We start from the raw sequence: 22,026 nt of genomic DNA, 5'->3' as shown, positions 1-22,026 counted from the left end.
GAAGGAACTTAGCTGGCCGGGGAACTGGTCACTGGAGGGCGGAAGCTGGCCCTGGGGTTCAATATCCACTCCCTAGCTCCTCCCTCAAAGGACCGTGGCCCCAGTGTCGTTCTCATGGAGGCCTGGGAAGGGCCAGGGTACAACAGGATACGTATTTATGGCTTCTGCTGTGTGAGGTGGAGACTGGGAGTGCCAGCCAGCTCTAGCCCCTAGGTCGTCCGGTGGTCATGGAATGGAACAGAGAGCAGTGACCTGGGGAAAGGCACATTTTCCGGGGAGAGCCAGCCGTGTGTTGGACACCCCTGACCTCTCCCACAGACCCCATTTGTCTCCATTTCACAGATGTGGATACAAAAGCCCGGAGAAGTCAGGCTATTTGCGCGTGGTCTCCCTGATAGTAAGTGGCGGGGACGGGATTTGAACCCTGGCATGCTTGTCCACCAACAGGCCCAGGATTGTAAATGGTGGCAGCAGTGTTTAGAACCAGATGGGGTCTTCTCGGGCCCCCGAGGTGTCCGCTGTGCCTTGTGCGCCCAGCATCGATTTGCTGGGGACCCGTGGAGACCAGGCGCTCACCTTGTGTGGGGCTCACGGACCAGAGAGCTTTAACAGAAGTCACACTGCTCACCACGCAGAGCCCTTTGCCCGTCAGGCTATGTCCCACAGTGTCTGTTCCCTTTAATCGATGTGATTGCAGACGCTGCATAAGTGCTTTCTAGGAAAATAGCGAAACAGCCTGAGAAGTGATTTCCTGTTTTCCTCTTACCTTGACTGCTTCGATTTCTTCTTTCACAATGGCCGGAGATTGGCCAACTGAAGCATCTTTGTTAGAAAATCTTTCAGCCTTTGCTTTGGGAGCACATTTGGGGAACAGGGTCCTTCCTGAAGCCTGGAGTGTGGGCATGCCCACTCAGCCTGGCACTCCCCGGGTGGGGGGGAGGGTGGTGGTATGAATGCCAGACTCCCTCATCTCCCTGCAGGGGGAGGTGTTTCTGGATGCACTGGTCTTCCTCTTAGCCTGTATTTGGAGGGGAAAGTTGGCTTTTATAGGCTTCCTCTTCAGCCTTTCCCCTGGGCTTTCTCAGCCAGGTTAACAGGCCAAAAGGGTCAAAATTGAGGCCTAGCTGATGTTTCCAGTTCTCGGCCACAGCAAGCGAGGACTTTTGAGTTCCTCCAGGTGGGATCCGTATGCGAAAAGACGTCTTAGTGGTAGGAAAAGGGTGATGGATCATTTGCTGCTTCGCTGGTGATTAGCCTACACTAACGGTTCCTAGTCTTCCATCCAGAAGGTGGCAGGTGGGAAAGCTCGCTCTCGGGCACTTGGCGTTTTCCAGGGGTCCCTGTGAAACCTGGGGACCTGCAGCCCCTCCGAGCTGGGCCAGGCTCAGGTGGTCACAAGGGTGCGTTCAGGCCCGTCTCACAAGCCCATCTGTGTTCACTGTCATATACTCAGGCACAGGGGGCCCTTTGTGGGGCCGAGCTGCTGTCACGAAGTCAAGAATGTCTCCGCTGGAGTCGTCCCTCGCAGCGGAGACCGCTGTTTGCAACTCCCTGATAGTTGGGGCCGGTGGCTGTGAATTCTGCCATCTGCGGAACTGAGAGCTGTACATCCGTTGACAGAAACCACAGCATTTAGGGGAATACCCTTTGTCTTTAATTTCCACATTGATGTGGTAAGCTCTTTCCGTATGTGCTGGCTGTGCATTATCCGACCAGTGTCAGTTATGGAGACGGGGACACGTACATTTGCATCCGAAGCCAGTCTGGTCTTGCAGATGTGCCGAAAGGCTCATAGGACAAGGGAGACTCCTTTCTCTAGAAGGTCCCTGTTCAGAGCCCCGTCGCATTCATCCCTAGCCAGGCTGAATCAGGCCTTGTGGCGGGGCCGCCAAGTGGCAGCTTTCCCTGCCAGGAGGAGCCCTTTCTCGGGGTGTGGGATGGGATATAGGTCTTCTTTATGTGCCCCCCATTTCCGTGTGGTAGTGAATGAAGGGTGCCGAATGTGCTGTGTTCGTTATAAACAGAGGGTTCTGTGAAGCGAGCTTCTGAGATTATTGGGAAGGCGGCTGGGAACAGGCAGCCCGGGTGGCCAGGGATCTGTGTGGGAACCACAGGCAGCTGAGAAGAGGCCTCCAGAACCGTTCCCCGAATCTGTGCGGCTTCTCTAGTCTCCAGCAAATCTGGGTGGTGACTCCTTTGCTTCTGGAGTACAAGAAAGCTCAGATAGACCTAAGCACTGTTACCGGCATAGGGGAGGCTTGGGCACAGACCCGGCAACAACAAAAAATGTACTTTTGTCTTGGTACGTGGTTAACGAATCCGATTATTAAGGGGGACTCGACATTTTCTTACCATCTAGCTGTATTTTTAAAACAAATACTTTGGAAAAGGTAAATGTGCTATAACTAGGCTGGGATTCAGCTTGACCAACTGACCGACCTTCCTTCCTTCCTCTTCTTTTTCTTTCTTTCTTTTCTTTTCTTTCTTCCTTCCTTCCTTTCTTTTTTCTCTTTTTCTTTCTCTTTCTTTTCCTTCCTTCCTTCGGTCTTTGTCTTGTTCATGTAGCTTAGAGTAGATGTGAGGCAATTGGTTGCTGGCTTTTTTTTTTTTTCCTAGTTCTTTGAGATGACAGTAAATCATAGCAAATACACTGTGCTTCATGACACAGGACTGTTGCAAATGAACTCTTAACAGCTGTGTGTTTGTCAAAAACATTGTGTGACAAAGCATTGCCTTTTAGTCTCTCCTGCCCTGCCCCGCCCTCGGCCCCTTGCAGCTTTGCCTGGTTCTCCTGTTACCCTAACTGTGTCTAGTCCTCTTAACCATGTTTTGTTCACGGTAGCCAGAGCCTAGCCAACTAGAAATCTCATCTTTCAGGAATCATTCCTGACCTTATTTACTTTCTCCCAAAGAGGCAATCCTAAGAAGCCAAGTTCAGATTGGAGTTTCAGGCGGGAACAGCATTTGGGTTGGTGAGGCTTGATGGTTGGGTTTGCTGAAATGGACAAAATGAAAGAAGGAAGAAAACTGATACACAATTAGAGCATTTTCGAACAACTACCCATTCACCATGAAATTGAATTCTCCATCTGTCTGTCCGTCCATCCATCTGTGCATGCTTCCAGGTGTCTATCCAGTGGGTATTGCCATCCATTCTGCCAAACTTTGAGGATTGATGTAATGGTGAGAAGATAGGCGTGGACCCTCCTCAAGGAGCGTACCTTCTGGCATGATCTACCAAACTGCAGGATAGGGGGGAGTGCTATGGCGGGGTGGGGTTGCTGACCCAGCCCCAGCGAGGAGGGCAGTCAAGCAGGACCAGGGCAGGGGAGCTGAGCTCTGAGAACCGAGGAGTTGGCTGGCTGAGCTGAGGGAATGGCTTTGCAGGGAGGCCCAGAGGGAGGACGGAGTGGGGAACCATCGAAGGCAGTGGGGCCTGGCTTTGAGAATCTCAGAAAGCTGTGGACCCTCTCCTGGGGTGGAGGCAGAGGTGGCCCCATGCTCCCAAAGTTTTATGTCTGGTTTCTGGCGACACCCACACTCCCTGATGCGCAGAACCTCCCGATGGCCTTGTAAGTGCCCACGTTTTCCGTCCGGGGAGGCCCAGCCGTGCGTAAGTGTGAACGCGTAGAGAAGCCTTTCCTGGAGTTTTGTTTTATCAGCCAGGAGCCCGCATCCCATCCTGTCGGTAAAACTGTCTTTCCAGAAGCTGCTTACAAGTGTTGGTACTAGCTAACTGCTGACAGCAAGAAAAAAAAAGTTTTTCCTAAGTCAATGCACAGTTTTACGTAGAAAACAAAGATTTTCGGGGTTGCTGCAGAACCATTTGGGCTTCGCTTTCCATGATCTTTACCACCATGCGATACAAAGTGAGGTTCTGAAATGCTGGCGGGTGTCTCGAGTGAAGTTCTTGGTCCACAGGTGCCCTGTGCCTTTGTGAGTGACGCTCTTTGATCCAGCTCTTCAGGAGCAATACTTTTGATTTTGTAAAAAAATACACATATATATTAGTTTCTCTCTTTGAAGCAGTACCGCTCTGAAGCGAACACGGAGGTTCTAATCCTCGTGAGGCCGGGCCTATGGCCTTGCCCCTGAAGGCCTCTTGCCTTGAGCGTGGCCGGCCACATGGCTTACGTCCCTGAGAATCCGAGTTTGGCGTTACTGATTTTAACCTGTTCGCAGGCCTCTCCTGTACGGCGCCCACGTTGTCGGGCTTTGCAGGTGTTGAGATGGGGACGAGGTGTGGTCTGACCGGGTAACCATGAGCGTGAGCCTGTCCTGTGCATGCGGTGACTCTGCCTTTCCCCCCGCAGCCACTTCCCCGAGGGTGTCCTCCGAGCTGGAACAGGCCCGGCCGCAGACGAGCGGAGAGGAAGAGCTGCAGCTTCAGTTGGCACTTGCCATGAGCCGAGAGGTAGCTGAGCAGGTTGGTGCCAGGCAGGTGTGATTGCTCGCTGGGGGCTGGGGACGGGGGGGAGGGCGGGGGGGGGGAGCGTGGGTCACAGCGGGGATGGTGACACTGGCCTCAGTGTTTCCGATGTGTTTCCCGAGATGGGACTTGGCGTTGCCACAACAGTGTTCTTGGCCCCCCCTGCCCCGGGTCAGGGAGGGGGCCCTACGCAGTTCCATTTAGGGAAGCTTTTTGTGGGCCAGTGGATGAACTGGTCAGAGTGCCCCCCAGAAACACTTCTGTTGACAACAGCCGCTTGTCATGGTCCCTTCGAACGAGCCTGGGTGTCCACAGCCCCCTCCGTGCAAGGCGTGTGGGCTCAGCCCCGGGGGAAGACAGTTTGGTAAGATGGCTCAGGTGCATCTGAATGCTGAAAAACAAGGCTAGGAGGGAAAGCTGCAGGTAATAAGAGCCCTTACTATGTTTTGGTGACGGAAGTGTGTGTAGTTTTAACTTGTTTTCAGTTCCTGTTTTTCTCTACTAATCACACATTACTTTAACATGGACAAGGAGGGAAAGGTGTGTTGGAAATGACCTTTCAAAGCTGTGTCCCTTTGGCCCCGGCCATCAGGTCTGTCCCTGCTGACCTTGGGTTAGGGAGGGTAGACGGAGTCAGGTAGCGCGAGGCGCTAGAAGTGATGTGCAGAGACAGAGATTAGGGGTGGTTCAACAGAAGTGCAGAGGCGGCTGTCCTGGCATGATTGGTGTCGCTGTAACTGGAGACCTCCTAAAGCTCGACCGCGGTGGACAGCTTCAGTTACAGCCCCCCTGTTCCCAGTAGGAGAACCACAGCGATTAGATCCGTCCCTGTGGGTGCCTGGCTCTGTCACGGACAGCCCGGGGAGAAGGGGCAGGAATGCAGGGACAGATGGACAGTCGGAGCCCGTTTCCGCTCATAACTCATCTCTGTGATTCATCATATTTATAATAAAATACAAGGAACTTATTTCTATTTTGTGATGCTGTAAAAGCTAGGACAGCCCAGTCTCCTGCATGTAGTAACTTTGCCTTAAATAAATATGAATTAGATACAGGTGACCCTTGAACAACATGAGTTTTGGGCCGTGCGGCTCCACGTAAGTGTGGATTCTTGTCAATAAATAAGGTGCTGTAAATCCATTGCCCCTTTCTTAATTTATTAGTAACATTTTCTTCTCTCTAGCTTATTTTATTATAAGAACACAGCATAATACACAGAATATGCCTTAAGCGATTTACTTAGGTTCCAGTCAACAGTTGGCTCTTAGTAGTTAAATTTTTGAGGAGTCAAATTTATATGTGGATTTGGGGGGGGTTGGTGCCCTTAACGCGCGTGTTGATGGAGGGTCAACTGTATAGTGAATCATTTCTGTTTGAAATCCTCGAAATAAACGTGCAGTGATAGGTGATTTTCACCCTCTTCCTGATTCCTTTCTGGGCTCTCAGGCTTTTGTATTTTACAAGGAGACGTGTTGCTTCTATAATTAGAATTACAAAGCCATTTTCATTGTAAGATAAAAGCATTGTAGAATACGTGTTCCCCTTCCCCGACTTGGCCGTGCCTGTGCCTCCCCCCGCCCCCCGGTGGGACCCCAAAACCAGGGAACCCACACAAGGCAGCAGGGAGGGGCAGATGCGAGCCCTCTGGGCTACACTCGCAGGATAGAAGAGTAACTATTTTACGAGTTGTTCTCCCATCTTCCTTTGCGATAATGTGTACTCTGATTTGCCCGTCCTGTTCCTGGCGCGTTGCTTTGTTCTGCACAATGATGTCATTACAGTCCCATTGTCCTCTTCAGGAAGAACGCCTCAGGCGGGGTGACGACCTCAGATTACAGATGGCCCTAGAAGAAAGCCGAAGAGACACGGTTAAGGTTCCAAAACAGAAGGAGGTAAGCGCCTCACCGGGAAGGTCAGTGTTAGAGCCCGTCCCACCATGGTTGCCGAGCGTCCAAGCCTAACCCGCAGAGCACGGCGCCTTCTCCGCCTTCTCCTGTACTCCTTTGTGATGAGCACGAGTGAGGGGAGGACCTGATTGAAAACACCCCCACCTGGTGCCCTTACTCCCGAGACCAGCCTGAGAAAAGATGGGCACGGGTGAGGGGCCTCCGTGGACCAGGGCCTCAGTTTCCTCCCCTGTAAACGAGCACAGTGGTAGCCATGGGGTCAGGTGACTGTTACATGAGCCAAGTGTCCCGTGCTTTGGGACAGATTCCTGGCACGGGCTAAGGCTCAGTGCTGGGCTTCACTGCTATCATCAGCCTTACCCTGCACCAAGCTGCCCGCGTGGGGCCCTAGATGACCAGGACATGGTTCTGCTCCCAGCAAGCTCCTCCAGTCACAAGATAGGCCCCCCTCCCCCACAGGGCCCGGGGTTCCGGTGGTCTCCCATGTCACGGTGCCTCGGGATCCCTGACTGCAGCTCTGGTGGCCGTGGGAGTGGGAGGGCAGGGCAGGGCAGGCCCCGGGAGAGGGGGCCCTGGATGATGGCTGGCAGCTGGGGGGGACCGAGGTGGGTGGGTGGGGACAGCATTCTGGAGGGACGCTGCAGCCCGGGGAAAGCCTGCGTTATCCTGGAAAGCCGTGGGGGCTGTTTGCAAGTGGGTGGGGCATTGGGCCCAAAGCACACAGCTCCGTGTGGGTGGAGCCTGGGCTGGAGTGGGAAGTGGTTAGTGGGGTGGTGGGCTGGGTGGGGCCGAAGATGGGAGGAGATGGGGCAGCTCAGTTTCCTCCCGGCCCCGTCCAGAGGGCTTCTTGTCCCAGGAGGCGGGGACGGTATATACGGTATATACGGCTAACAGCTAACTCGTGGGTATTTGCTGTAACTGTAGCAAAGTAAAACCTGTCCCCTTCTCTTTGTCTCAAAAGCATGGCTCCCACCCACAGCAGACCACTCTGTTGGATTTAATGGACGCCCTCCCCAGCTCAGGCCCTGCTGCCCAGAAAGCAGAGCCCTGGGGCCGGTCAGCCTCAGCTAACCAGACAAACCCTTGGGGCGGGCCGGCGGCCGCAGCCAGCACTTCAGACCCCTGGCCACCGTTCGGTAAATACCTGCCTCATTTGTCTCCCGTGCCTGCCTGCTGGATAGGGCCGAGCTGCCTGCTCTCTCTCACCTGGTGGAGGTGGGAGTGGGGCAGGTCTTTGGTGGTGGTTGCCCAGGATTCCCCAGTCCCCGGATGTAACGTCTGGTTGGGTCCTCCTGAGGACTGTGGTACAGTGCTTTCCTGTTTTGAATGGTTTTCTGCTTTGGTAGAGGGAAAGCTGACTTCCTCTCTGCTTCCCACACGCATTAGAAATGCCTTGTCCCTCCTCTGGGACATATGTCTGGTCTCTTGGCCTCAGAATTGCACCCAGCACCCCAGGTTAAGAAACCGTAATACACAGCATGAAACCTCTTAATCAAGTTGCTGTAATTAGGCGTAGCCGGAGATTAGGATATACGTACTATGATTGCTGATGAAAGGATGCATTTACTGTAATTCTTCTTATTTGTTACTTAAAGCAACAGTAAGTCCATTTACTGGGTTAGTGGATATTTTAAAGTTCTGTTTAATGCCAAACGTAAGAATCTGTGGGAGGAAATTTGCAACATGAGTGTGGGTAGAAATCTTGGGCATAGGGGTTTCCTGATCGCTGGACACAGGGCTTGGCCTGCGGGCTTGGTGATGGCTTCCTGCTGCTCGGGAGGCTCCCTCTGGGTGCTCTGAGCCCTGCCAGCCAGGGCTGATCTGTCTGGGAACTTGCAGTTGTATATTTTATGGCAGCTTGCCTGTATCTCTTTGGGGTCTCTGTTTCCCCAACCTGGAACCATCTTTTGTATTCAGCTCGGTTCCCTGGATGTTTGCTGAAGTGTACCAAATGCCAGGCTCTGTCCTGCTATCCAGGGACCCAGACACAAACAGGTAATGGTCCTGCCTTCAAGGTCCTGGGCAGATGTGGGCAAGATGGGGATACCAGCGTCCTGGGACGGGGCTTAGTTCAGGAGGCTGGTGGGCATGAGGCAGGCGTCTTGGAGCAATCTGCAAGGAAGAGCAGGAGGTGACCAGGCCAAGAAGAGGCAAGGGTGTTCCCAGCAGAAGGCTGGCCTTGTGAGAGCCTGGGGGCACGCAGTGGTTTGGTGGGTGCAGAGACAGGCCATGGGGAGCAGGGACGTGGGGTCAGGGCCCTGCCCACTCAGGGCTTGGCAGCCGTGTCCAGAAGGCCGTGTCAGCCCCAGATGTCCTTTGGAGATGCAGTTGGCGTCGGGGACCTGGGCAGATCCCCAAACTCCGTTTGGCAGGCACCCTCTGGGCCTTGGGGCAAACTGCAGGCCAAATGGCCTACAGGTCTCGCTCACTGAAAGCCAGAGTCCCATGGCAGCCAGGAGCTTGGCGGTTCACGTGGTCCATGGCCTGTGTACTATGGCCCCAGGGAGCTTGTGGGCTAAAGTCTTGCTGAGCATACATGGGGATAGTGAAGGCGGTTCTGGAAATGCCCACCTGGGCGCCTTCCAGACCGTGGCTTTTGACTTTTGTGTTAAGTCTGAAAAATAGTTGCTCTGTAATGTGATGACCACCTTGAGTTTGTGGGTAGGATGTTCTTCAGGAAAGACTCTCAATCCCGTTCAAAGTTGTGTAATGGGTCACGATGCAGACAGGACATTTTTCTAGTGGCCAGGAAAGCAAGCAGTCACCCTAGAGCCAGGTGAGTTTAAGATTATGCTGTCAGTGGCTGATGGGAGGTGGTTGGGGTAGGGCCTGGGGGGAGGTGGGAGGGAGACAGACTTTCACTGTCTCCCTTTTTTTAACTGTTTGACTTAACTTTACTAGGGGTGTGCGTTACCTGGTCAGGAGAGACCAGATTTATGAGTTTTCAGTGAACCAGGTTACTCCTCCCTTCCTTTGGCTGGTAGACAGTGCTGTGCCCTGGAGCTGGTCTTGGTGGAGCCAGACTTTAACCTCAGGGGGTGCTGGGGAGTCTCCTGGTGGGTGAAGCGGGGCCACCTCCAGCTGTTGGGGTTCTCACACACCGGCACGCAGCGGAAAGCAGGAGCCAGCCGGAGACAGGGACAGAGCCAAGGAGAGGTAGCTGGAGCCCAGTGACAGCTAACCATCGCACCCCACGCGACGGCAGACATGTTCAGTAGTTCGTAGCCATTCACGGTGTCGTGCACCCCTCACTGTTAATCCCAGGACGTTTCCGTCACCCTGGGAAGAAACCCCGTTCCCACTGAGCAGTCACTCCTTGTTACCGCTCCCTCCAACCCCTGGCACCCACCGGTCTACGACACCTTGTCTCTGGATCTGCCTGTATCTGGCTGTTTCAGATACGTGATGAAGTCAGACATGATGTGGTCTTTGTTCCTTTCACTTAGCTTAACGTTTTTAAAGTTCATCCATGTAGTAGCGTGTGTCCCTACCTTCCCTTTTTTGGCTGAATAATATTCCATTTTATAGACAGACCACATTGTGTTTAACCATTTAGCAGTTGATGGACATTTGGGTTGTTTTCACTTTTTGGCTACTATGAATCCAATTTTTTTTTTTTTAAAGATTTTATTTATTTATTTATTTGACCGAGGGAGACACAGCGAGAGAGGGAACACAAGCAGGGGGAGTGGGAGAGGGAGAAGCAGGCTTCGCACGGAGCAGGGAGCCCAATGCGGGGCTCGATTCCAGGACCCTGGGATCATGACCTGAGCCGAAGGCAGATGCTTAACGACTGAGCCACCCAGGCACCCCTCCAATTTTTTTTTTTTTAAGACTTTATTTGAAAGTGAGAGAGGGAACACATGCAGGGGGAGTGGGAGAGGGAGAAGCAGGCTCCCCGCCGAGCAGGGAGCCCGATGCGGGGCTGGATCCCAGGACCCTGCGATCATGACTGAGCTGAAGGGGGACGCTTAACTACTGAGCCACCCAGCTGCCCCTGAATCCAGTTTTTTAAAGAGAAGATTGAAACCTAAATTTCTGAAATCTATTTTTAAATGTTGACAGTGAATTTTAAAAAATTGGGAACATGGTTGGGGCTGATGGAATCTACAGGTCGCCAGCGTGGCGCGTGGCTCGTGGCCCGCTAGTTTGCCATCTCTTACCTCTTGCCCAACCCAGGGCCCTCTCCTTGGTTCTGACACACTTGGCATTTTATCCAGTGACTTGGGGAGAAAACGGGACACCAAAGCCCAGAGAGGCTGCCCATTCCTCTGGGGCCACACAGCAAGTTAGGGGCAGGTTCAGTGCTTATGGTGCCTAATCCTGGAATCGTCATGCCATCTTGGACTGCTGCAGAAACCCTCTGTGGCCGTGCATGTCCTGGAAAAGTCACCTCAGAGTCTAGCATTGAGAGGTAACCAGTGCCAACATGTTAGCTTCTTTGCTTCCTGTATTTTCTGGGCACTTGTTTGTACACAGTTGAGGTCATACTGTGTATACAGTTTTGTAAGTAGATAGAGGTGTTTCCGTTTGAACTACGTGATGATGAGCATTAGGGGCCCCAGTGGGATGGTGCTGGCCTAGAGCACTGTCACCCAGCCGCCCGTGGCCGTCCCCGGAGGTGGTGGCACAGGTCTAGCGCTCCGGCTCTCCGCAGCTCTGCAGGAGATGGCCTCACAGCAGCTCCTGGGTGCGCGGGAGCCTGGTCACAGCGCCTTCCCTTCCGTCTTCGGAGCCCGCCCTGGAGCAAGACTTCCCGACTAGTCTCTAGGAAAACCTGCTCGGGTGTGTTTTCTGGGCCACCCCATTGCCCGGAAACACACGTTCATCGGTCTGAAAGATGAGAGTCTCCGCCCAAGCCCTGGTAGCTGCGCCCTCTGGATGAAAGGAACACTGTTTTGAAGACCGCCGTTTGTAGCCAGCCCTGCCATTTCCAGTTCTTTCCAAGCGGCACTGGGGGCCTTGGGAGGAAGTGCCGAGGGCTGAGAGGGGGGCAGTCGAGCCCCCCAGGTCAGCGGGGCACTTCCTCCTCTGTTCCAGAAGCACAAAGCGGCCACCTGGTAAGAGAGGGGCCCACAGCCTGGGGGTTCAGAAGGCCTTGGCTGGTGCGCGCCCGCTCACTGCCCGGGCCGGGACAGGGGCCGGCTTCCGCCCCGGTGGCAGCAGGTGGTGCTGCTGGTTTTTTGGTGACCCCCACCACTCAGTTCTCTGACCCCACCATGTGACGGCCCCCCTGTGCACATGAATATTCATATGTGAGGCTTCGGGGGAGCCAGGCTGGCGGGTGAGGGGCTCCAGGACACGTGCTCCCTATGAATGGGCCCACAGAGGAGGAGGCCGGAAGCTGCTTGATCTTTCTGCCCTGGGTTCCATCCTCCTTTGCTCTCATTCACTCCCGCTTACAACAAGCATTTATTTATTGGGTCTGTGGCGTGGCCCGGGCCCTGTGGAGGCCGTGGAGGACAGAGCACAGAGGGGCCTTGCAGCAAAGCTACTGTCCATTCATGGGGGAGGAAAGTGGAGCGCTGGGCCCTGCGGCCTGGCTGTCAGCAGGCGTTCACTGCGGGGGGGTCTGCCAGGTCTGCCCCCACTGCAGCCCGCTTTCCCGCAGGCCAGCTTAGGTGGGTGGTCAGCACCCGTGGGAAAGCCCACGTTACCTGTCTCCCCCAGGTAGGTTTGAGGAGAGCGGGGTGCCATGGCGTGTAGCCTCCCCTGACTTGTGGCCCCCTGTGGAGCAAAAAGTCAGCACGGTGGCCTGAACGTGCGTAGGTCCCCAGCCACCACTCGACGCTCACCGAGGCCGAGCTGCTTATCCACAGCCGTCTGGAAGACTGGCCAGGGTTTGAACCAGGGGCATTTTTCATCCTACATCCAGAACCCTCTGAGCTGGGACCGTGCTTTGTCCGTAAGCGTGGCGCCACACAGGGGCGGGGGTGCTTTCTGGGCCCTTTCAGGCTTTAGGGTTCTTGGCCGGGCTGTGGGTTTTGTTGTTCCGGCGTATTCCAGAAGGGAGGCGGGGCCTGTGGGAAGTAACGGGAAGGGTCAGAAGAGGCTCCCGGACAATGTTGGGGCATGGTCGCGCAGCAGCCGGGTGCTCTGGGTCGAAGCCCGGGATGATGGTGGCTCGGCGTGGCGCCAGCCCCAGACACAGCAGGACAATGACCACGCACGCCGTATATACGGCCTGGTGTTCGTGCAGGAAGAGCGCTTCCCGAACGATGGCAGGACTTTGTTTTGACTCTTACTCTTCCATGTGTATCAGTTTGGGGGAAACCTAGTGTGTTTAGACCCTCGTCGTCTGAGAGAGGGTCTGGATGCGGGAGCAAGCCCTGCTTTTGTTTTTTTTGTTTTTTTTTTTTAAGATTTTATTTATTTTTTAGAGAGCGAGCGAGAGAGAAACAGCATGAGAGGGGAGAGGGTCAGAGGGAGAAGCAGGCTCCCTGCTGAGCCGGGAGCCCGATGTGGGACTCGATCCCAGGACCCTGGGATCATGACCTGAGCCGAAGGCAGACGCCTAACCATCTGAGCCACCCAGGCGCCCAAGCCCTGCTTTTGCACACGGCACGGCAGGTGTGCGGTGCTGAGGGGCTGGCTGGGTTCCCGCGCCCGCCTGATCCTTACTTTTTACCTTGTGTCCTGTGGGCCACCTACAAACTCCTGTGTGCTCTTGAACACGTGGTTCAGATGTCGTGCTTGGGAAGACACAGTCCCGCTGTCCACGGGACTGTCTCACCCGATCCCGTGGTCACCGGCTGCCCGGGACCCCCATGCTGATTGCAGTAGATACTTTTTTTTTTTTTTAAGATTTTATTTATTTGACAGAGAGAAACACAGCCGGAGAGGGAACACAAGCAGGGGGAGTGGCAGAGGGAGAAGCAGGCTTCCCGCCGAACAGGGAGCCCGATGCGGGGCTCGATCCCAGGACCCCGGGATCATGACCTGAGCTGAAAGCAGACGCTTAATGACTGAGCTGCCCAGGTGCCCCTTATTTTATTTTATTTATTTATTTATATATATATATATATGACAGAGAGAGACACAGCGAGAGAGGGAACACAAGCAGGGGGAGTGGGAGAGGGAGAAGCAGGTTTCCCGCCGAGCAGGGAGCCCGATGCGGGGCTCGATCCCAGGACTCTGGGATCCTGACCTGAGCCGAAGGCTGACGCTTAATGACTGAGCCACCCAGGCGCCCCTTATTTTATTTTATTTTATTTTATTTTATTTATTTATTTTTATATGACAGAGAGAGACACAGCGAGAGAGGGAACACAAGCAGGGGGAGTGGGAGAGGGAGAAGCAGGTTTCCCGCTGAGCAGGGAGCCCGATGCAGGGCTCGATCCCAGGACCCTGGGATCCTGACCTGAGCTGAAGGCTGATGCTTAACGACTGAGCCACCCAGGTGCCCCCGCAGTAGATACATTCTTGTTTCTCTCTCAGAGGCAGGACTTTTGGGTTTGCTGAATGCTGGCCAGGTGCCCATGTGTCCGAGCTGGCCCTCCGATGGTGGCCCCCACTTCTGAAAAGACTTGGCCAGGCCCCGGAGTGCTGCAGGAGCTCAGTCGCTCTCACACATCCCGGCTGCCCATTCTAGGCACTTGGGGAGCTTCTAAGAATCCAGATGCCCAGGCCCTCCCAGCGTCTGTGTGTGTGAAGGGAGGAGACGGTGTATTTTTCTAATATCCCTGCAGCGATTCCTCAGGACAGCCACAGTTGAAAACCACTTCTCTGGTGGCCTCTGAATGGCATGGTGAGTGAAGCAGTGACAAACCTAAGGTGTTGGAAAACTGTGCAGCATCAGAGATTAGGGGCGGCTCTTATCTGTGTAGGTTTCTAACGCTTGAATTGGACTTTTACCCAGAATCGTCCAGAAGTGGTCACTGAACTCCAGTGTTCAGAGATGCCTCACTGGAGGGAGTTGAGCATAGAAAGTGCAAAGTCCCTTCCAGCCCTGGGGTTCGGGGCTTCCCTTCAGCCCCCACTTAGCTGTTGAGCATCTTTCGTGTGTGAGGCTCAGTTCTGAGCTCAGGGAGCAGGAGCAGTGTGGGCCAAGCAGAGCCGCCCCTGTTCTGTGAATGTTCGCTCTGGCTGGGGAGACAGATTCTCACGTGAGCAAGAGCGGGGGAGAGTGCCTTGTGAGGGACTCGGGGGCTGGTGGGTGGCCGTGGGATGAGGTAACGTGCAGGCTGCAGGGTGGGGATCGTGCCCTCTCAACAAACACCCCCCCCCTCCACACCCACAGCCACCTGGGGAGGCAGTCTGTTCAGGAAACTACCCTGCAGACAGCTTCAGTAGAGATGGGGAGCTCTGTCTTCAGGCCAGCTTCACCCGTGGCTCAGAGATTATCACCAGGACCCCACCCGCTGGGCCCTTTTGCCCTCTCCCCTCTGGCCTCAGTAGCCTTTCTACCATCAGGGATTTGGGTGTGGGGTTTGGTAGTTGGCGGACTTGGCAGGTTGACATTAGCTGGTGGAAACCCACCCTCGTTGCCAGAGCAAAGTCAGTTCCACTCGGCCTGGGACTGGGAGTAAGCGAGGGGGTAAATCTCCCAAGGACAGTCGGGGTGTCTTTCAGGAGAAGCAGGAAGGTGACCTGGGCATCCCCTGACGGGGGCGAGAACAGGGAAGGACAGTCGCTCTCCCACGGTGCCCCGGTGGTCAGGGCTGCACGGGAATGCGCTGAGACCCCCAGCCCATGTCCTCCTGGTGCAGGTGTGAGCAAGGGGGATGTCGACCAGGGAGTAGGCGTCGCCTAACGTGGGCTCCTTCAGTTCCCATGGTTGCTGGCAAGTAAGGGGAGGCTGCGGAATGTGTGTTAACACCCCTGTGCTCACAGGGAGCCAGGAACAGCCTGGCCCAGGTCTTCCTGTGGACCCAATCCCAGGTCTTCTCCACTGCATCCCAGCAGCTCTGAGCACATGACCCGTCTCTTCTCCTTACAGTCCTGCTCTCTCCCGAACGTGGTTTCCACCACATTGTTCGCTCTAGCCTTGACGCAGAACCGAGGCCCCATGAGGCACTTCATGTTGGGGCATAGCAAGGGCCTGTCCCCACTGTGTGATTCCAAGCCGGGACCAGTGTCCTGCTAGGCCCCTTGTCATGTCCGGCAGAGGTGGGCCTGAGGAGAGCGGTTGCCGTCATGGGGACGTGGCTCTGTGTGCGATTCTGAGAAGACCGGGATGGAAAGGTCAGAGCAGCTTCTGGAGGGAGGCGGGTGTTTCTGGAGGCCTCTGGAGGGTTGTGGGTTTGAGGCGGCTGCAGCAGAAGTCCCTAGTCCACACAGCAGTTGACAGGCTTACGTGTCCCCGGGATGGTGGGAGTGCACGCTACACGGCAGAATCGGCCTTGGCCCGTGTCCAGCTCTGAGCGTTACTGCGGGTGCGGTGACAGGTCTGGGAAGTAGCCGAGGTAGCCCCGTCCTCCCCTTCCCTGTGCCCCTCCCACTCGCCGTCAGCCAGACGTGAAAAGACAGTCAAGGTGGCGGCTGATGGGGCTCGACAGGCCCACTCTAAAGTCACTCAGCATCTCAGGACCAGAAGAGATAAAGCCAGCACAGTGGTAGAACTCCTAGCAGAAGTTCATGTTTCTGAAAGTCAAGGGCTGTCCTACCCGCATGTCCATCCCTGTGCACGGCTACTCGGGCTGCTAAGAGGGGCATGCCTGGGAATGGCGCCCAGGGCCGTGGGTCCTCCTGGGGACCTGGGAGCATCCCCTGGTCTTCTCTGAGACTGGCAGTCACTGCCCTTCCTGCAGCCCTCTCTGAGCAGTGGCTCAGCCAGATTGTCCCAGTTGCTACCCTCCCACTTCCCTCCTACGCTCCCCTGCGCCCCACTGCAGGTCACAGCCCTGGGAGACACTGAGGCAAATGAGTGCTCTGAAAGAAAGCTGAGCGGTTCCAGGAGTTAGTGAAGGCAAGAAGAATGGGAAAATGGAGGGACGTGGAGGCCCAGAGGCCTCAGGCGGTGGACATGCCCTTTGGTACGTCTGGGGAGCTTTGGGGGGGTCGGTGTCAGCTGGGGAAGCGCAGAGGCAGATTGAGGACATCTAACACACATTCTCTTTGGAGTTTCAGAAGAGTTTAGATTTGAAAAGAGTGATTGAGGGTTTTTAGGTTCACGGCAAGGAGCCACTTCTCAGATCCAGGAAGCCTAGTGAATCGTAAGCAGGATATAATAAAAGAACTTCCCACCTGGGTGCATTGGCAGAAGACTGCAGAGCCCCATAGGAGAACATACTAGACCCACGGGGGGCAGACGGTCCATGGAAAAGGGGCGGCAGGCACGTTGGGAGCTGACGTCTCAGCATGGATGGAAGGTGCCAGAGGCCCATGGGGTAAGGTCTTCCGGGGGTTGGAAGAAAAACAGTCCGCCTTGATTTCCTTTCCTAGTGAAATCCTCTTTCTTCCAAGAACGATGGTAAAATGCATTTTATATCTTGAAACATCAACAAAACAACCTGGATCCTCCAGAATTCTATATTCCTTGAAGGTATTCCTTAAGAAGGAAGGTAAAACGCGACATTTCCAGGTAACAGAACGTTCCCAGCTTCTAATTGAGGCTTGGGGGTTCTGGGTATTCTGGCTCCAGCCAGGAGCCGGCCAGGAACCATGCAGGGTCACCTCAGTAAGCAGGAGATGCTCATAGTGCCTGGTCTCCTAAGAAATGACCGGGGTTTCGGGAATTCTGTGCCAGGAACGGGGGTGTGGAGACCAATATGTATACTTCTTATCATTTCACCAACAGTAGTGAGAATGTAACAGAATTTGAGCAGCACGGCTCATGAGGTCGTGGATTTGTTGTTCTCAGTGACCCGAGCACACACGTTCCAAATACTGACAAAAACTTGATCGTGTGCTGGACATAAAGTCTAGCAGCCTCAACGCGTTTCTGGAAATTGGGAGCACCCAGAACACATTTTCTGACCACAATATCCTCAACAACAAAAAGAAAACTAGAAAAACTCGGTACACTTGACACTTGGAAAACCCTCCTGAAATCTTGAGTCAAAGAAGAAATTATAAGGCGAACCAGAAACGTTGAGAACCAAAAATAATGAGGTAAATAGTCTTATTTCAGAATTTGTGGGGCATCTGAAACAGCAGTGTGAGGGGAAGTGACAGCATTGCCACCCAAATAAAGTGGAAGAAATGAAATACGGATAGGAACAGAAATTCATGCATTAGAACACAGACGCATGATAATATCCACAAAGACAGATGTTAGTAATTAAAAAGTAATAAAACAGACCAATTCCCCGGCAAGATTAATTTTAAAAAATAAGGGGGGCGGGCTGGGTGGCTCAGTCGGTTAAGCATCCGACTCTTGATCTCAGCTCAGGTCTCCATCTAAGGGTAGTGAGGTAAAGCCCCACGTTGGGCGTGGAGCCTGCTTAAAATAGAATAAAATAAAAAATAAAGAGGAAAGGCACAGACACTATGAGAAATGAAACACAGTAACATAACTGCCAAGATTTCTGGTGGAGTAAGAGGCTGTTTGATGAACTCTGCGCATACAAATCTGAAAACTTAAAGTAGATAAATTTAAAAAGAAAACTTAGCAGAGCTAACCAGAGAACAATAGAAAATCCCAAAATAGGGATAGTGCTATAATCATTAAAGGCATTGAGTCAGGACTTAAAAATCCTCCCCACCCCACAATCCACCCAGAGGGCTTTGCCGGCAAATTCTAACACCACTCAAGAAAACAATTCCACCTTTATACAGACTCCTTCAGAGGGTAGGAAAATGGGGAGTGTCCCTCCTGGTTTTATGAGACTAGCATAAGCTTAACACCAAAACCAGGCAGGACGTACAGTGTGAGAACAGACCTGCCAGGCCACCCCCACTTAGGAGTACAGACGCAAAAAGCAAAGAAACAGTTGCAAATCCAAAATGAAAAATATACAAATGGTATCGTACATCATGAGAAACTTTGTTCGCAAGGAGCAGGTCCTTAGAAGACCTATTCATGTACCATATTACAGACCGAAAGAAAAAAATCATGCTATCATCTTAATAGAGACAGAAACCCGTTCCAGCTGTTCATTGCAAGAGTCTTAGCAAACTTGGAGTGATGAGGAGCTTCCATGACCTGATAAAGGGCTTCTAGAAGGAAGAAAGCCTGAAAGTGGTAAATGCTAATGTTTTCATGTAAAATGTTGAAAACAGATCCTGAAGAGCGAGACAGAGACACTGACTATGCACAGTTGTTCTTTACGTTGGGACTGGTGGTCCCACCCAGCACAGTGAGACAGGAAAAAGAAAGAAAAAGTATAAGGACTGGGACAAATTAGGCCATCATCATTTGCAAGTGTTATGATCACGTACTTAGACTATCCAAAAACTTCTCGAGTAACTCTCTTATAATTAAGACGTATTAGAATTCTAAGAATAAATAATTAGCGTGAATTTTAATTATTAGACTTGAGAGTTTAATAAGATTGTGGGCTGCAAGAATCAGTGTATAAAATTAAATGTTTTCTGCATACAATAAACGAATAACAATGAAATTTTAGATATATACCAGTCCCGGGATGCTGGGTGGCTTATTTGGTTAAGTGTCTGCCTTCACCTCAGGTCATGATCCCAGGGTCCTGGGATGGAGCCCTGCATCCAGCTCCCTGCTCAGGGGGGAGTCTGCTTCTCCCTTTGCTGCTCCCCCTGCTTGGGCTTTCTCTCTCTGTCAAAGAAATAAAATCTTAAAACACACACACACACACACATACACATCAGTCCCTAGAAATAGATTTTACAGTTGTATGAATGAATCCCTTAGGGAAATAAAGGATAAAATAAAGATTTTCACTGAAATCTTTCACTTAAATCTTCACTTAAATTTCCTCTGATTTCTTTTTCTTTCACTTAAATTTTCACTGAAATCTTTCACTTGAAATCACTCACTTAAAGAAGGACTTGAGTGGAGAGATGTCCTGTGATTTTGGTTTTTTGGAAGACTCGCTGTTACAGTGATAACTTACTTCAAATTGATCTGAGATTTGGTGCAATTCTGATCAAAATACCAGCCAAGTTTTTTTTAATTATTATTTTTAAAGATTTTACTTATTTACCTGACAGCACAAGCAGGGGGAGCGGCAGGCAGAGGGAGAGGGAGAAGCAGGATCCCCACTGCGCATGGACCCTCATGTGGAGCTCCATCCCAGGACCCTGAGATCATGACCTGAGCTAAAAGCAGACACTTAACCGACCAATTTTTAAAAAAAAAAAAAATTTTTTTTTTTTTTAACTTGGCAAGATGATTTTAAAATGATTATGGAAGAGCAAGGGCTTGGAAATAGCCACGATACTCCCAAGGAACAAGACCAAGGTATCAGGTACCAGATAGCAGTTCTTCTTGGTTCTGATATCTGTGAGGATAATCCAGAAAGCACAGCGATGGAAACAAAGGGGTCAGTGGATCAGAACGGAGAGCCCAGGAATGAATCTGTGAAGCTGTGGCTTCTGGTGGAGGCGGCAGCGTGTGCAGGTCAGTGGGGAGAGAGTGGCGCCAGTGTGACTTGCTGGGTAGGAAAGGATGAGATCGAATCTGTATTTTATGCCATATGCAAAAATCAATTGCTAATGGAGCAAATATGTGACCACACAAGGCAAACTGTAAATCTGTTAGATTTGCTAAAGAGGAAGACGGTTGAGGTGTCGGGAAGGCTTTCCTGAATGTCAGGAAAAGCACAAATTAGAAGGGAAAATACTGATAGGTTGCACCCTGTTCAATTTAAGAACGTCTCTGCTCATCCAAAGCTACTTAAGGAGAGTGAAAAGAAAAGCCGCAAATTGGGAGGTAATTTCTTTGCTTTTGTAACCTAAGTAAAACAGTATTCACAGTGTGGTAAGAAACTCTCAAATCAAGAAGAGAAAGATAAACACCCACAGGAAGGCAGAGAAAGCCTGGGATGGGCACACGATAGGGGAGGAATCACGGAAGACCCGTAAGCAAATGACAAGAGGCACAGCCTCATTAAGGAACAACGAAATGCAAGTCAAAACAGCCAGGATGGGGCACCTGGGTGGCTCAGTCGTTAGACGTCTGCCTTCGGCTCAGGTCATGATCCCAGGGTCCCGGGATCGAGCCCCGCATCGAGCTCCCTGCTCAGCAGGAAGCCTGCTTCTCCCTCTCCCACTCTGCCTGCTTGTGTTCCCTCTCTTGCTGTGTCTCTCTGTCAAATAAATAATCTTAAAAAAAAAACAACAACAACAGCCAGGTGACCTTGCACGCCCACCAGATTGGCACACGTGGAAAAGTGAGCAGGAAGCATTAGTGCGGTGAGGGGGCAGTTGCTGGAGCCGGACTTGCGTGCACGCAGCATACGTAAGCACAACCGCGCGGAGACCACCCTGGAGTCACTCGGCGGACGGGGCAGGGAGCCCCGACCCGAGGTCCTCACGGGTACGAGCGCACCCGGACAGGAGAAGAAAGAGCAGCACCACAAAGGCAGAGCCAAGCCAGTGCCTTCGGCAGACTGATCAGCTGTGGTTCCTCCCCAGCTGGAGTGGAAGGTTCTAGGGCGGTTAAAGGGAACAGGTTTCAGCTGCACATCAACGCAGGTGAACTCTCCCAAATATGGAGTGAACAAAGCCGGTCACAAAGAACGTGTACAGTGTTTCCGTTTGTATACAGTGAAGAAAGTAGGCACAGCTGATCGATAGGGTGTCTAAAGGTACCTCTACAGGGTAGGACCCGAGGAAAGATCAAGGGAAGGGCGAACACAAAAGTCACGAAGATCAGGGTGACGGGTGCCATGGAGGGGGAGGCACTTTTGCTCCCGGAAAGGCAGCTGTGGCTTTTAAACATCGGCTGTGACCGTCCTCAAAGAAAGGCAAGGCATGGTTCGCTTGTGTACGCACTTAGCCCGAGTAACACCCGCGTCTACATGTGACAGATGAAAGGTCCACACAACGGGAGCGAAAGCTGGGGTGCCTTCCGTTAGGTGCGCTCAGCTGTTCTCTGTTTTACCCTTCTAAAAAGCCAGTTGGGACCCCCTAAATTGATTTGTCACTCACTCTTTGAAAACATGGGCATTTGTCGATGATTCCTCTTCACGTTGTCCTCCTCTGTTCTGTTCGCCCTCTGTCAAAAGCAGAAACCACTCAAAGCAGGTGGGGACAGGGTGCGTCCGGGGCCTGCGCCCGAGCAGCGGATGCCTGGGCAGGGCTCGCTCTGCGGAGGAGGCCGGTGGACTCTGGGGAGGAGGGCTTGAAGAGGCCATGTGTGGCAGGCACTTGGGACAGTTCTCGGCTGTGTGCCGTCTGGTACCCTCCCAGCAGGCCCTGCGCACCCCCCAGGGTGGGAACCCCAAAGGCTGTAGGCCCCAGCGTTCAGCTCAGTCCAGCTTCGCTGGCCTGGGACAGCACCCTTAGGGTGGCGGCCTGTCCTGACATGGGGCACACCCGGGTGTGGCTCACGTGGCCCAGTGCCCTTTCCTTTCTCACCCCAGCTTTCCAGAACTTTCTGAGGACGTAGCTGAGCCTACCCTGCCTTCCTATAGGTGCCAAGCCAGCTGCCTCCGTGGACCCATGGGGCGTGCCCACTGGCACTGGCACATACGCCGGGCCCAAGGGCTCAGACCCCTGGGTGGCCCCGCAGCAGCCTGCCCCCAGTGCCGGGAAAACAGCGGATGCTTGGGCCGCAGCCTCAGCCGCCAAGCCCGTCTCGTCCTCTGGTGAGACATCGCTCTGCCCAGG

At 53.1% G+C, this 22,026-nt stretch overlaps 1 protein-coding gene across 8 annotated transcripts in view; it reads left to right on the top strand.

The window, feature by feature from the left end:
* Positions 1-22,026, top strand: part of EPN2 (epsin 2) — an 83,041-nt gene that overhangs the window by 53,469 nt on the left and 7,546 nt on the right. For 3 of the 8 annotated variants that reach the window (XM_034989705.1, XM_034989700.1, XM_034989701.1), the window contains 5 exons: positions 4,314-4,441; positions 6,229-6,321; positions 7,298-7,472; positions 8,254-8,331; positions 21,831-22,004. In XM_034989705.1, the coding sequence (XP_034845596.1) occupies positions 4,314-4,441; positions 6,229-6,321; positions 7,298-7,472; positions 8,254-8,331; positions 21,831-22,004 (648 nt within the window). The remainder of the gene's footprint in view (positions 1-4,313; positions 4,442-6,228; positions 6,322-7,297; positions 7,473-8,253; positions 8,332-21,830; positions 22,005-22,026) is intronic. The other 5 variants (XM_034989706.1, XM_034989702.1, XM_034989707.1 and 2 more) reach the window with 3 other exon arrangements.

The sequence above is a fragment of the Mirounga leonina genome, unplaced genomic scaffold, assembly GCF_011800145.1.
Source record: "Mirounga leonina isolate KUSES-001 unplaced genomic scaffold, KU_Mleo_1.0 Mir_488, whole genome shotgun sequence".
In the NCBI taxonomy this organism is placed as follows: domain Eukaryota; kingdom Metazoa; phylum Chordata; class Mammalia; order Carnivora; family Phocidae; genus Mirounga; species Mirounga leonina.
Note: the sequence above shows the minus strand (reverse complement) of the source record. Positions and strands in the feature narration are given on the sequence as shown.